Below are 17194 nucleotides of genomic sequence, written 5' to 3' on the forward strand. Positions count from 1 at the left end.
GTCTTTTCAGAGCTAGCAATAGCTCTCATAATCTCACTCATGTCATGGGGTGGTGCCTCCGGTCTGTCTTCAGCATGGTCCTGTCAGGATCTGACGGCGCCCTGACCGGTCGACCTGCCTGTGTGTGTGTGTGTGTGTGTGTGTGTGTGTGTGTGTGTGTGTGTGTGTGTGTGTGTGTGTGTGTGTGTGTGTGTGTGTGTGTGTGTGTGTGTGTGTGTGTGTTCACCCAGGGATTGACGGAGGATTTACGGACACTAAGGAAGCACTTGGAGGAGAGACGGGCACTCACTACTAGGGCTGGGTATCGTCACTGATTTCTAGAATCGATTCAATTCCGATTCACAAGGTCCCGAATCGATTCGATCCACGATTCGATTTAATTCGATTTGATTCGATTTAAATCTGGGAAATTTTGACAGTCAGAAATATTATAATTCAGATCAGTACATTTACATATTTTTGTATCAATAAAAAGGAAGCTGACACACGCAAGACTTTATCAAAGGTGTAAGCATCACAGCAGATGCCTTTGTGTCAAAGTAGCTGAAGATAAAACACAGAAAAACATGAAGGTGGTTTTCCTGGCCTGGGATTTTATAAAAATATTCTGCAGTACATCAAAAACGAAAGAAAACCATTAATCAACATATGAACATTACCTCTGAAGTTACAGAGGTTTTATTAGAGACACGGTTAAGCGTTTTGCATTTTGAATAATTTTAAAAAGTTTAAATTTGTTCAGTATTGAACAGCAGAAATGAGGTTTTCTTTTCGGAAGAATGTAAAAGGGAAAAAAACAGCGGCCGACAGCGCTGTAAACAACGGTAGACTTGTGCGTAACAAGCAAGCGAATAATGAAGAAAGGGAAACTGTTCTTGAAGTACACAGAGAGAGAGAGAGAGGGCGAGAGAGACAGAGAGAGAGAGACAGAGAGAGAGAGACAGAGAGACAGAGAGAGAGAGCTGTGCATCGCGGTGGAAGCAAAACAGTAAAAGTCAGAGTGAATTCATGACGATGTTTATGTGAATCTTCTTTTGCTGCTGGTTCGGTCAATATTGTTTGGAAAGAGATCAAACTAACAGCTTTAGAATCAGCGCATAAAGGGCGTGAACACAAAGCGCGGACCCGCCGACAGATCAGAATCAGTGAGCTGTCGGCTTTCAGCCCCGACCGTGTCCGTGCCGTCGGGTGAGAAAGGCGACATCTAAATGATTCTGATCCGCGGGTCGTGCTGTGTGTTTAAGTCTTTGTGCAGAATCCGTGTTCCTGCTCTCATTTACTGTCTTAGCTGTTTGGTGGTTCTTGAAATTTTGTGAGATGTCACCAGAGATTCTGGCATTTCGGGCAAAATAAATTTATATTAAAAAAATCGATTCAGGATTTTAATTAATCGATTTTACGTTATCCAAGCCATAATCGATCTTAATCAATGAATCGATTATAAAAACCCACCCCTACTCACTACCACGCACAGGCTTACACGGAAAGAGGGACGCACTATCACCATTGTTGCACATTTGAACTGTTGTCACATTGCTGCACTGTAAATAAATGCACTGTCATTATTTCTGAGCTCCGCGCCTGAGTCCACTCTTTAACAACCGTGACAGGTCCGAGGCTTTTGCGGCCTGCTCTTTCCCCGATCTAGTTTTGCTCATATGTCGTACACCGTAGCCTTGAAGATGTAAAAAGTGCCTCAGAGCAGCACACGGGCGTGTTATCGTACTGTTGTTAAAAGTTCGTTAGTTTTGGAGCAATGGAATTATGAAACAAATTAGTCCATTGAGGAGCCCTGTACAACACGTCTTCACATGGCTACCAGACACGCCCCCCGTCATTTTGTTATTATTCAATTCAGAACTGCCCAGACCAGACACAGTGACGTTTCACCAGAATCCCTTTGATCTCTGGTCTTCTTTATGACATCAGCACACGAAAACCTATAAATAGGGGAGAGGTTCTCACTCTTGTCAGTCTTTCAAAGAGAGTGGAAGAATTCACTAGGCAGGAAACTACTGGAAACTTGCGTTTCTGACACAGTTGACGGTATTTTTAAAAAATCTTTTAGTTGGTACAGAGATTTAGCATCAACTTCAATTTGAAATATGAGTCTGTCAAATCCTGTTGTATGCAACATGAGAGCCGAGAACGAAAAACTTAAACAGCAAATCAAAGAGCTGAAAAATGAGAATAAAACTCTCAAACAACAAAACTCTACCATACGTGACCTTAAAGTCGAGAACGCCGACCTTAAGGAGCAAAAAAGAGAGCTCATAAATGAGAACAAGATTCTCCAAAAAAACATTGAAGTTCTCTTCAAACGAAGTGGGTTCTCTAAAAACAAGAGGAAAAGAGACCTGCAACTAGAGAATGAAACAATTCACTTCAAAATTCAAGAGCTGGAATATTGGAACCAAATTCTAAAGGATTTAAACAGCTCCAAAACCAAAGAGATCCAGCAACAGAAAGAGGTGATGCAGGAAATGGAAGCAGAAATCAGAGAGTTGCAAAGCAGCAAGACAGGCTTGGTTATAAAAGTGGGAGACATGGAAAAGGACAACCAGTCTTTAAGAGAGGAAAATGATGTGACGGTAAAACGCATGTGTGAGCTGAAAAGGGACTTTGAAAAGGAAAAAGATGACATGCAACAGGAAATACAGGCTGTTAAAACTGAGCTCCATCAGGCAAACACAGCCTTTAAAGAGTTACAAGAGAGTGAAGAAAGAAAAAGGATCATGAATGAGGAAAACAAAACAACGGACAGTGAACAGCTCAGACAGACCCTGGAACGCCAATGCTTTGCACATGAAATTGACATATTGAGGCGGCATAACGAACTTCTTGAACAGGACCTCCAGGAGCTTTCCAAAAGGAGTGGTGATTCTCAAAAAGAACTGAAACCACACGATGAGGGTGTGAAAGGAGAATCACGGATCTCCAAAGCCACTGAGAAAGACTCCCAACATGATTTTGAAGTGACCAACAGAGAAAAGGAGTTGTTGTGCCATGAATTTGAGGAAATGAAAAGAGAGCTTGAAGAGGTCAAGAAAAATCTGTATGATTCACAGGAAGAACATAACAATCTGATAAACAACTACGATGTCCAAGTTGACATACTCAAACAACAAAATAAGGCCTTAGAAAATACGGTTAGTGACCTTACCAAAAAGATGTGGAATGGACGGGAAGCGATGAGACAAATGGAAAAGAACTTTCAAGAACAAAGGAAGCTACTCGAAAATCTCCGAGGAGAATTCGAGGAAATTTAGCACAACTACGACTTTGGCCCTCCCTATTAAACCTGGTTAACGCAGGTTCAATAGGGCTATAACTTAGACAATGGAAGTTCATTTGATTTAATTGGCCCAAAATGAGTGACTGCACCCAGACACTCAGTAGCAAAAAAATTACAGAGATTCAAGAGAGAAAACTGTTTCTGCATAGACTCCTATAGTACTGCAAGTCGTGTCATCGCTTGGTGTCCTGCATAGAGTGCAGGTTTAAGGTATCTACGTATCTTTCAGAATTAGAAGCTATGCTGCGTCAGGGGTTATAACAGCTGTGCCCCCCCCCCAACCGGTCGAGGCAGATGGCCGCCCCTCACTGAGCCTGGTTCTGCCGAAAGTTTCTTCCTGTTAAAAGGGAGTTTTTCTTTCCCACCGTCACCAAGTCTAAGGAGCTTGGAGAAAAGCGCCTGGACTTCTTTAACTTAAAGAAGTCCAGGCGCTTTTCTTTCCAAGCTCCTTAGACTACTATGGCCTTGATGACTGATAACCTTCACAGACACTGTCATCAAGGGTTTGCTCACAGGGGATCATCTGATTGTTGGGGGGTTTTCTCTCTTATATTGTATGGTCTTTACCTTACAATATAAACAGCCGAGAAGCGGCTATTTTTGCGATCCGGTGCTTTAGAAATACATCTTAGCTGAACTGAACTCCATAACATCTGGACCGAAATGCCTACACACAACGGTAGGCATTTCAATCAAGAGCTCTGTCCAAAACGTTCAATGACAAGCATCAGCACCAGGATTGTTTTTTAGCTCACCAACAGTTCATGTTCCCTACCCATTTTTTATTGTAACTGCAACTTTGTAAGACTGGGTTGGGAGATGTTCTTGTGGTGAGCTTTTATTTACATAATTGGTTTCTTTAATAGTGAAATAAAATAAATTTGTATAACTGGAAACAGCGTTCTCCTGTGTGATTATCACATTGTATTCTTTAAACCATATAACAGAATATATAATATATATAATTTACTCATAGTAATATTAATATCTAATGTGATTGAGTTTCCTTATCTCTACTTATGTGCTGATGTGTTCACTGAGGCCATTGTATGGTCCATTTTGGCTGCATTTCCATGTTTTAAACATGAAATTTGCTTATTTAAAGGGTGTCTCATGTATCTCTTATGCAGAAATATGTGTTGCCTAGCTGGACAAATGTAGCACAGGTCTACTATTATTGGTCACGTGTGTTTTCCCCCCCAGCCATCATGTTCTGTTTGTGCTTAGTTATGTCCATGTCTTATCTCCTGTCCCCTTTTCCCTCTGTATGTATTCACAGTGTACGTGTTCCTCGTCGGTTCGTCATGCTAAGTCTGCGTGTCTTATTCCGTCATGTGTCATGTATCACTCCAAATCTCACTGACTTTAACTAATAATAACTGTTTGCTGAGTGTTATGTCTAAAAGGTATTGCACAATCGCCTCTAGTAGAGGATCAGGTTTGTTTTCCACTGATAATGGATTTTAACATGACTGACCAATGATTGTGGAGCACGTCAATGTAGGATCTTATAAATACAACGAGCAAACTTAAATGTTTTAAAATGTTCAAAAAATTAATGTATTATATTTCTGAAGTATGACGGAAGGAAAAAGTTAAATTTTTTCATATTTTAAAAAAAAATCCATGGGTTTAATGGGTCCATCATCACTATATTGAGGGCCTTGTATAATAGCCCAACTGCAAAAGTAAAGATTAACGGTGAACTTTCAGATGCTTTCAAGCTTGAAAGGTCCACAAGACAAGGATGCCCACTGAGTCCACTCTTATTTGCTATTTTTATAGAGCCATTGGCTGAAAGGATTAGGCAGAATGGTAACATAAAAGGGATTAATATCACTGGAAGTGAGCAGAAATTGGCCTTGTTTGCAGATGAAATTTTGGTTTACTTATCAAAACCTACCGAATCACTTATGGAGCTCATGTCAGTGTTAAAGGAGTATGGGCTATACTCGGGATATAAATTGAATATACAAAAAACACAAGTTCTTAGTAACTTTTATAGTCCTCCCCAGAATCTGCTCAACAAATACAAACTAAGCTGGGACAAAAGAACTATCAAATATCTGGGCATAAACTTATCAATGGATATAACTAGCTTGGAAGAAATCAACTACCCCCTACTTAAAAAAGATATCATGCTAAATATTAGCAGATGGTCTATCTAAGCATTTCTTCTAGAGTGGACATCATAAAAATGAATATGCTCCCAAAGATATTAAACTTATTCCAGTCTGTTTCTATAGAAAACCCTGATAGATACTTTGTAGAGTGGGATAGGACCCTCTCAAGATTTATATGGGCGGGTAAAAAGCCAAGAGTTAAGTTCAAAACACTTCAGCTTCCCAAAGATAAAGGAGGATTAGGCATCCCTTGCCTACAGGATTACTACAGGGCAACACAAATAAGAAATCTGGTGGGCTGGTGTAAACCCGGATACTGTTCAACAGAGACACGAATCTGGCATTGATATTTGAGATCACAACAGAGACACGAATCTGGCATTGATATCTGACATCACAACAGAGAGACGAATCTGGCATTAATATTTGACATCACAACAGAGACACGAATCTGGCATTGATATTTGACATCACAACAGAGACACGAATCTGGCATTGATATCTGACATCACAACAGAGAGACGAATCTGGCATTAATATTTGACATCACAACAGAGAGACGAATCTGGCATTGATATTTGACATCACAACAGAGAGACGAATTTGGCATTGATATTTGACATCACAACAGAGAGACGAATCTGGCATTAATATCTGACATCACAACAGAGAGACGAATTTGGCATTAATATTTGACATCACAACAGAGAGACGAATCTGGCATTGATATCTGACATCACAACAGAGAGACGAATCTGGCATTGATATCTGACATCACAACAGAGAGATGAATCTGGCATTAATATTTGACATCACAACAGAGAGACGAATTTGGCATTAATATTTGACATCACAACAGAGAGACGAATTTGGCATTAATATTTGACATCACAACAGAGAGACGAATCTGGCATTAATATTTGACATCACAACAGAGAGACGAATCTGGCATTAATATCTGACATCACAACAGAGAGACGAATTTGGCATTAATATCTGACATCACAACAGAGAGACGAATCTGGCATTGATATCTGACATCACAACAGAGAGACGAATCTGGCATTGATATCTGACATCACAACAGAGAGATGAATCTGGCATTAATATTTGACATCACAACAGAGAGACGAATTTGGCATTAATATTTGACATCACAACAGAGAGACGAATCTGGCATTAATATTTGACATCACAACAGAGAGACGAATTTGGCATTAATATTTGACATCACAACAGAGAGACGAATTTGGCATTAATATTTGACATCACATCAGAGAGACGAATCTGGCATTAATATTTGACATCACAACAGAGAGACGAATCTGGCATTGATATCTGACATCACAACAGAGAGACGAATTTGGCATTAATATTTGACATCACATCAGAGAGACGAATCTGGCATTAATATTTGACATCACAACAGAGAGACGAATCTGGCATTGATATCTGACATCACAACAGAGACACGAATCTGGCATTGATATTTGACATCACAACAGAGAGACGAATCTGGCATTGATATCTGACATCACAACAGAGAGATGAATCTGGCATTGATATTTGACATCACAACAGAGAGACGAATCTGGCATTGATATCTGACATCACAACAGAGAGATGAATCTGGCATTGATATTTGACATCACAACAGAGAGATGAATCTGGCATTGATATCTGACATCACAACAGAGAGACGAATCTGGCATTGATATTTGACATCACAACAGAGAGATGAATCTGGCATTGATATTTGACATCACAACAGAGAGATGAATCTGGCATTGATATTTGACATCACAACAGAGAGATGAATCTGGCATTGATATCTGACATCACAACAGAGAGACGAATCTGGCATTGATATTTGACATCACAACAGAGAGACGAATCTGGCATTGATATCTGACATCACAACAGAGAGACGAATCTGGCATTAATATTTGACATCACAACAGAGACACGAATTTGGCATTGATATTTGACATCACAACAGAGAGACGAATTTGGCATTGATATTTGACATCACAACAGAGAGACAAATCTGGCATTAATATTTGACATCACAACAGAGAGACGAATCTGGCATTGATATCTGACATCACAACAGAGAGACGAATCTGGCATTAATATTTGACATCACAACAGAGACACGAATCTGGCATTAATATTTGACATCACAACAGAGAGACGAATCTGGCATTGATATCTGACATCACAACAGAGAGACGAATCTGGCATTGATATCTGACATCACAACAGAGAGATGAATCTGGCATTGACATTTGATATCACAACAGAGAGACTGGATGTCAATGTCAGAAAGATGACTGTGATGTCAGAACCCTCTAAATCTTGTAATTTATAGATGGTAAATGGCCTGTATTTGCATAGCGCTTTACTAGTCCCTAAGGACCCCAAAGCACTTTACACATCCAGTCATCCACCCATTCACACACTGGTGATGGCAGCTACATTGTAGCCACAGCCACCCTGGGGCGCACTGACAGAGATATTTAATTCCAAATGATTTGACTGCATCATTGCGTCTTTGAGTTATGACCCAAACTCTCTATCAACTTTGTGAATAAATTCACGTCCCCCTGTGACCTCATAATTACACCATAGTTCAGATGGCATGAATGAGTCATGAGGTCACACCAACAGTGACAACATCAGCAGTGACATCACTAAAGTTGCCAGGTGAGTCCATAAATAGAACCCGTGACGTGGAGCAGGTACCGCCGTTTTGGACAATGCCACGACGCAGGTATAGACGCAGACATGCGAGGTCTTCTCGCCCCGTTCGCAGACACAAGAGACCCCACAAGGCCTCGGGTGTCCGCAGACGTGGGAGAAGATACCGTCGCAGACATTAGACAATCTCAATAAACATGTAGGATGAACATCAAAACTTTGGTCCAATCAAGTTTTTTTTAGATAACATATGTTGTTGTTGTTTTGTGTGTGTTTGTTATCAATGTTGTGGAAAAAAGTTAAGCTTAGTAAGCCATCAAGCACTGATCACTCGTAGAAGATCACCAATAGGAGACAGAACTAATTAGAAGGTGTTATTATTCAGTCTGTACATCGAATAGAAGGCACTAACCACAAGGTGATCTTCAATTCATCTCTGTGTGAATGTGAACGGGGCGAGAAGACCCCCACTAACTGCATGTCCCTAGACTGTGGGAGGAAGCTCGAGAGAACATCCAGACTCCACACAAAGACCCCGGCCTGATGAGGCTAGGGTCCTGAGTTCGATACCCTAAACTGAACGCAGGACAGAGGAAGGGATGGGTGATGTTCATGTGTGCCCAGGTGTATGATGTGGCTCTTTGTCTGTGACTGGTTGGCTGTCCCAGCCCTGGCCCTTCATGTATTTCAGTAATGTCCTTTTCTCCCGTCTCGTTTACATGTTTTTCCCTTGTGACCCATTCCTTCTGTCACGTGTGTTTCCCCCCCAGCCATCATGTTCTGTTTGTGTTTAGTTATGTCCATGTCTTATCTCCTGTCCCCTTTTCCCTCTGTATGTATTCACAGTGTACGTGTTCCTCGTCGGCTCGTCATGCTAAGTCTGCGTGTCTTATTCCGTCATGTGTCATGTATCACTCCAAATCTCACTGACTTTAACTAATAATAACTGTTTGCTGAGTGTTATGTCTAAAAGGTATTGCACAATCGCCTCTAGTAGAGGATCAGGTTTGTTTTCCACTGATAATGGATTTTAACATGACTGACCAATGATTGTGGAGCACGTCAATGTAGGATCTTATAAATACAACGAGCAAACTTAAATGTTTTAAAATGTTCAAAATATTAATATATTATATTTCTGAAGTATGACGGAAGGAAAAAGTTACATTTTTTTCATATTTTAAAAAAAAATCCATGGGTTTAATGGGTCCATCATCACTATATTGAGGGCCTTGTATAATAGCCCAACTGCAAAAGTAAAGATTAACGGTGAACTTTCAGATGCTTTCAAGCTTGAAAGGTCCACAAGACAAGGATGCCCACTGAGTCCACTCTTATTTGCTATTTTTATAGAGCCATTGGCTGAAAGGATTAGGCAGAATGGTAACATAAAAGGGATTAATATCACTGGAAGTGAGCAGAAATTGGCCTTGTTTGCAGATGACATTTTGGTTTACTTATCAAAACCTACCGAATCACTTATGGAGCTCATGTCAGTGTTAAAGGAGTATGGGCTATACTCGGGATATAAATTGAATATACAAAAAACACAAGTTCTTAGTAGCTTTTATAGCCCTCCCCAGAATCTGCTCAACAAATACAAACTAAGCTGGGACAAAAGAACTATCAAATATCTGGGCATAAACTTATCAATGGATATAACTAGCTTGGAAGAAATCAACTACCCCCTACTTAAAAAAGATATCATGCTAAATATTAGCAGATGGTCTATCTAAGCATTTCTTCTAGAGTGGACATCATAAAAATGAATATGCTCCCAAAGATATTAAACTTATTCCAGTCTGTTTCTATAGAAAACCCTGATAGATACTTTGTAGAGTGGGATAGGACCCTCTCAAGATTTATATGGGCGGGTAAAAAGCCAAGAGTTAAGTTCAAAACACTTCAGCTTCCCAAAGATAAAGGAGGATTAGGCATCCCTTGCCTACAGGATTACTACAGGGCAACACAAATAAGAAATCTGGTGGGCTGGTGTAAACCCGGATACTGTTCAACAGAGAGACGAATCTGGCAATGATATTTGACATCACAACAGAGACACGAATCTGGCATTGATATCTGACATCACAACAGAGAGACGAATCTGGCATTGATATCTGACATCACAACAGAGACACGAATCTGGCATTGATATCTGACATCACAACAGAGAGACGAATCTGGCAATGATATTTGACATCACAAATTTAAATGTTGGTATGGTTAAATGTTATCCTGTGTGACACTCACACATGCATACACATATACAAGTGTCTGTAAACTTTGATATATCTTTCCTACAGGATCAATAAGAATCCATATGGGTACCTTCACCAGCAATAAAAGGATCAATATTAATAATCCCCTTGTTGTTGGCAAAGATGATGTTCCTGATATCATCAAAGCTCATGGTAAGACCTTGCACAAAGTGATACGTGTAAAATAAAAATGTTTTTTAGTCCAAAATAATCTCAGCAAAGTCCTTTGTCATTTTTTGCTAAGCTGTTCACAGCTAAATGATTTGAAAGTCCTTGGAAGATAAATGCTACCAGGAACGTCATTTCATTTGTACTTTTAGCACGATTAAAGTGTTTAATCTATAATACTGAGTAGACTTGCAGTCCTTTAAATTGAACTGCACATGTTTCACAGACACAAGTTACACAAACAAGGAACCAAAACAGTGGATGAGGTTGGACACATTAGATGGGTGGTCTCTTAACAATAACTGTCCTTTTTCATGAGACAAGGATATGCAAAACAATAATTTATAACAATCTTCAGATGTTTGAAAACTAATAGAATTTTGAAGATGTGAAAAACATTTCTGTGCCGCTTTTCTGCTAATGGTATACCTGTAATTATGGCAATGGACTCAGTTTCTTGGCCCAAGGTTGCTGTTTGGCTGCTCACTGTCTATATTACCTTTGCTCTGTTGACTCATTAGTTTAAATCCAGAATTTGACGACTACTGTCAAATGTTTCTGCTCTAAATTTTTAGTCAGTTGACAGACCACATGTTTACTCCAGGGGAAGAAATTCATCTTAACTCCTAAAACAAAGAGAAGTGGAGAGAATTTCAATATTTAACTGTGTTTCAGGATCACTCATGCTGATTGCCTGGATGACCACAGGATCACTCGGCATGATGGTTGCCCGATATCTAAAAAAAATGGCCAAGGGAAAAAAAATGTGCGACAAAGATCTCTGGTTTATGGTGAGACATCATAGACAAAACCATGTATTATCTTTTCAATGTGGAACCAAAGTTTTTGTAAACTAAACTAGGCTTGAAAATAACTTAAACTTGGTGTGTTTCCAGAATAAATTTCATGACTAAAAATATTAACTTCATAAGTAATTTCAGATATCCAATCCAATCCAAGATATAATAGACTTGTAAGACAGCTTGGTCCAAGCCTAATGTTATCTGGACAAATGTATTGGTTTAGCTGCCACAGTATCATGCTGTATTCTTTGTGTTCCTCCAGGTCCATGTTGGAGCAATGTGTCTGACGGTAGCAGCCACAATCATTGCTTTCATCCTTGTGTTCGTTCATTCTCAGGACTGGTCTGGGGTTAGTACACTGACTCTGCTAGATTCTAAGAATCTTAGTTAAGTTATGGTTTTGTACTATTCATTACAGCGACAATCAAATGATAAAACCGTGTTTCTCTGTAATAATATTTATTTTCTTATTTATTCCAACTAAATTTTATGTGTTGTTCACACAGAATTGGGGGTAATTGTTGAATACAAATTGTTGATTATATGAATGCAAATACCCTCCAAATTATGTTGCAACATTTAGATTTCATTTAATCCCAGTTTTTAAACCCTATATTTAAGTACAAATGTATTTATATAGCACTTTTCAAGATCATTTCTGCAAAGTGCTTCACAATCAAAATAGTTAAGTTAAAAAGAACTCCAAACGTTCCTCATTGAAGATTTAGTTGATATTGCGTGGACATCAAGAGTTTTAATTACATTAGGCACAAACAAGGACTTTGTTTTCTGTTTGAAGAAAATGATCAGCCATTCATTTTTTTAAATAGTCCAAACACCTATGCAAGACCTGTTGCTTAGAAAGTGCAAAGAGTGTGTTTATACACCACTTTGCATTTAATCCTTAGTTACTCTCTGGCTCTCGTCCATAACATTTTGCCTGTCGTGTCTCCCCATCACCTCCAACCAGTTGCAGCAGATGGCTGCATCACCTGAGCCTGGTTCTGCTGGAGGTTTCTAACAGAAAAGAAGGGAATATTTCCTTCCCACTATCACCAAAAGCTTGCTTCCACCAGTTGTAGTAGTGATGCAGAAACATTATGCCTTTTGACAACCAATCCACATATGAACAGGTTCAAGAAATAATTTGAGGGATAAATGGAATCTGTGGGCTGCATCCAGTTAGTTTCACTTTAGTTTTTTATAAAACAGTCATCTCATGGTGCTTTACATTAGAAGGATGAGCCAAGGGAGTTTAATATAATTCAACTTAATATGAATGCGATAACCATACCAACCAGGTATGGACCCCTCCAACCCTTGGCTTTGGTGTGCAGAAACAACTCCCGTGTAACAGTAGGACCCTCTGGCAAAACCAGACTGAAGGAGGACGATCATCTCCAGCTTTTGGTTGTGATGTGATTGTAGAAGAGAATAGCGACACCATGTAAAACCTAAAGGACAAAATGCAAACTATGGAGATGACAAAAAGTTGGTGCATATTTATAAGCCAATATTGCAAGTCATTAAGACAAAAGGCAAGTGGAGCAGAAGTGCCCCTCATGGGAGGTACATCTAGAAATGATTAAGTTCTCATGGTACTCTCAAAGGTACTCGTACTTTTCACTCTGGGGTTATTTGTGGAGGCTTTACCTTCACTTGGGTAGTAGAGCAAGTCATCTATCAAACAGAAGGTCCATAGATCAATCCTCAGCTCCTCCAGTCTGCAAGTTGCATCCACAGGCAAGATTAATATACCCCTTCAAAGTGTTTTTTTTTTTCTTTTCTCTTGATATTCATTAAGCACTCTTTAGTTGTGTGTTTCAGCTCTCAGACTGATATTTATGCCCCATGATTAGCACTGTTAATGTGTTTGGTATCCAGGGAGCACATCCAGTGTTGGGGTGCCTGGTTATGATCCTCTCACTCATCCAGCCTATCGGGGCCTTGCTGCGCTGCGGACCACAACATCACCTGTATGTATCCATCTGTGTGTGTTTAATTAATATACTATATCATGCCTATACACATTTAAGAATACTCTGTTCAAATATTATTTAAAAAAAAATTAAAAATGGCCTCACTTTTTTTTTCTCTACAATTATTTAACAAATTTTGAAAACACGATAAACCAAAGGAATGGGGCAGTACATGCTTAATGACTAAATGCACTGCTCACTCGGCAAAGTGAGGTTATAAAGTTATTTGATAACCCTAAGAGTTGTATTCATACTTCAGCCATAAAAGTTTTTAAAATTTCAAACTTTTGCAAAGTGTAGCCTGCATGTGCTTTATCAGAGCACACTTTCACACTGAAACACCAAGTAGGAAACTAATTTGCACATGACTCGTGAAAGTTATTCCTTCCTCTTAGTAATAATGGTACTTTTAATAAATATAGCCTGGTTGTAGCTTTGGAGGCCAGACTCAGTAAATGAAATATTTTTTAAGTGAAATATAGATTTAGTAAAATTGTATGTTCAGTAATGATACTTGTTTTCATAAATTGGATGCAGGAGAAATCTTAGACAAGAACTTCAGAAGCTGATGATTTTATAGTTCTTCTCTTTTCTTTGATAGGAGGTATCTGTTCAACTGGACACATTTTTTAAATGCGGTGGTAATAAAATCTATAGCTGGTAAGCTTGTGTTTTACTTCATTCTACCATCTTGCATATATGAATAGAATAGAATAGAATTCAACTTTATTGTCATTGCACATGCACAGGTACAGGGCAACGAAATGCAGTTTGCATCCATCCAGAAGTGCTTAGTGATATAGATATATTACAATATATATTAGCAATAATATAGATATGTAAGTATATTACAGAAATGGGTCTATTATGTTATAATGTACACGGTATGAAGTATGTTGTGAATATTCTATAACTACAAGTATGTACAGGCTGTAGTGAGTACAAGCTATGTACAGGATATGCTAACATTTTCAATAGCAGACACACTGTCACCCATGCTGCTCGTCTTAAAATGCCTGCTTCTTTGTGTCACACAGTGGCAGCCATATTTACAGGCCTGGACAGGATTGACAGTGATGATGGGTGGCTATTGAAAGTGATGGGTGGCTTCTTTGCCTGGGAAGTTCTCTTCATCATCATTTTGGAGGTCCATGATTGGGTAGTTAAACACAGAGGTAAGCCTTTTTTTTTGCATTTCAGTGATGAAGGAAAAAATCATCACTACCCATATACACTTTAATGACAAAAACCAATCTAGACCCAACAGTCCATTTGCACGGTGAAGAGCCACCTGATCAGTTCAGCAGCATTTAGCTGACTGAGCGAAGAGTATAACCCCTGTACACCTCAGAATGTGGTTGGATGGGTAAAATAAACAGCACTGTATCACAAGATTTTCTGTGTATAACACAGCAGCATCAAATATTGGTATTTATGAATTGATGAGTGAAAACGCGTAAGAATGTCTCAATGGTAGTCTGCTGGAACAAAAGCTGTTACACTTTAACTGTGCTGAAGTACAGCGACAAAGGAATCTTTATCTTTCGATTTATTAAATGCATGAAAATACTCTGGGAATACTATACACGAAGGCTCAGCTCATGCACCACCAACCTAATGTTATCAGAGAGAACTTGCATTGAAATGTCTCAACTGAGACTATCCAATTTTGGACACGTGTAGTTTGACAATGCTGTGGCTCAATGTGTGGCTCAGTCACACAAATTATTAAAAAAAAATATGATCACAACCTCTTTGTGTCTACAAAAACTGGTTAATGTTTGGTGATTTTTAAAAAATGTTTTACCCCCCCGTGCCGCACACACTTTCCATGACCAATGGCAACTTGACATGCTAAATGTTTACATAGAGCTTCCAGCACATTGTTATCGTTCTGAAAGTTGTTGTTTTTTTGTTTTTTTTCAATCACCACAACTACTCAACTCGACTCAATTTTATTTAAATTGATTTCAAATTGTTCTTCTTCTGTTAAAGCTTAAAACTAATATCATAACTCAACCTGTATAAATAAAATGATTAAAAACATAGCTGACTGCTTTAGTTCACTTCAGTTAATGTGCCCTGCAATATTTCACTGTTCTTTGCTCTGGGTTTCAGATGATACTGCTGATCAAATGGAATCAGCATTGGTAAGCTGAAAGAAATATAAAAGCAAGCAATCACTGATTGCCACAAGATGGAGTATTTCTAATATAATTTTACTTTTTTTGTCAGGTCAAAGGTGACAGTTGCCTGATCGCTGTGTACCTTCTGGGAAACCTTTGCTTTTTGGTGGCACTTCTGGTTGGAATTGGAGAAAAATGAGCAGCAGCAGAATCTTCCAGAGTGTTTCCCTGTAGTTTTGTTGAATTTTATCATCAATTTTAACATACTTGATGAGAGACTGCACTGGAAATTCAGACCCACTGATGCATCAGTTGGCGAATCCTGGAAAGTTTCTCAGTAATGTCTTTAAAAAATATTACTTATGTTTTTTTTCTCTTTTGCTTTTAGTTGATAATTAAGGTGTACTTTCAATCAGCATTCAATTTCACTGGGCCAAGCATTACTGTCGTGTGTGTGTGTGTGTGTGTGTGTATAATATGTCTCACAGTTGCAAAGAAAGAAGTAGTTTCAGTCGCCTTTAGCCTCCACTCTGGCTGCCAGGTAAACCAGTTTCATTTTACAAGCTGGTTACATTTTTTAAGCCAAACAGCAATTTTGTATTAAAAAGTACTTTTAACAATTTTTCCTTTTACATTTTTAAATCAGGTCAACTCGACCCACATCATAATGGGAGGGTTAAAGCCCTTTTCACACATTAACATCTGTTAATATGACAGCATCTATGTATGAATCTGCACCTTTGTCACTTTCATTTGAAAAAAAAAAACTGTCATTGATTCAGCTCCTGAACTTCCCATTTAATGTACATTTTTTCATATATTTCTAATAATCTTGCTGTCAATAACAACTGACAATAAGACAACAAATTTTTAACTTCATTAAATTGAAAATTATGTATGTCAGTGTAGTAGTGTTAAATGCTTACCAGGTTCAGATGCAAATGAAGAAACTCCACTCAGGCAAGTCTGCTGGACCAGATGGAGTGAGTCCCCTCAAGGCCTGTGCCCCCCAGCTTTGTGGAGTCTTCCATAAACTGTTCATGCTGAGTCTGAAGAGGGTCCCAGTGCTGTGGAAGACATCAAGCCTCGTCCCTGTACCAAAGACGCCACGTCCCAGTGGCCCCCAGGATTACAGGCCTGTGACACTGACCTCCCACATCATGAAGACCCTGGAAAGGCTCATCCTGGACCAGATCTCACCCATTGTCAGACCACATCAGGATCCCATTCAATTTGCTTACCAGCCCCGTCTCACAGGACGCCATCATCTATCTGCTCAATCGTGTCTACATCCACCCGGACCAGCCGGCGAGCACTGTGAGGTTCATGTTTTTTTTACTTTTCCAGTGCTTGGTGATAAGCTAACAGCGATGCAGGGGGATGCTTCTCTAGTGTCCTGGATTGTTGATTACCTGACAGGAAGACCACAATATGTGCGTCTTCCACATTGTGTGTCTGACAAGGTAATCAGCAACACAGGAGCACCATAAGGGACCATCCTCTCCCCCTTCCTCTTCACCCTCTACACCACAGACTTCAGCTGCTGCACAGAGACCTGCATCTTCAGAAGTTTTGATGTAAATTTGTAAGTTTTGATGTAAGTAAATTTGCGGTCAATTTAGACTCAATTCAAACTCTCCTACTTGGGACGAACACTAAATGTAAATAGCTGACTTTCTAAATAAACCTATCCATCTTTGCAAGGTCAATTTTTGCTTTCACTAAATTCCAAATGTTTAGCC

General features: G+C 39.2%; 1 protein-coding gene across 1 annotated transcript; it reads left to right on the plus strand.

The window, feature by feature from the left end:
• The first annotated feature begins 10370 nt into the window (after positions 1-10370).
• Positions 10371-16987, plus strand: LOC146659906 (ferric reductase 1-like). The gene is made up of 8 exons (XM_085421928.1): positions 10371-10529; positions 11220-11335; positions 11610-11696; positions 13232-13323; positions 13928-13986; positions 14364-14501; positions 15445-15476; positions 15562-16987. Exons 1-8 carry the CDS (start codon positions 10439-10441, stop codon positions 15649-15651), a joined length of 705 nt encoding a protein of 234 aa, XP_085278054.1. The 5' UTR covers positions 10371-10438; the 3' UTR covers positions 15652-16987.
• The last annotated feature ends 207 nt before the right edge of the window (positions 16988-17194 follow it).

This window comes from Rhamphochromis longiceps, linkage group LG11 (genome assembly GCF_057381845.1).
Source record: "Rhamphochromis longiceps isolate RC_006_pf linkage group LG11, R_longiceps_female_GT1.1, whole genome shotgun sequence".
Taxonomy (NCBI): domain Eukaryota; kingdom Metazoa; phylum Chordata; class Actinopteri; order Cichliformes; family Cichlidae; genus Rhamphochromis; species Rhamphochromis longiceps.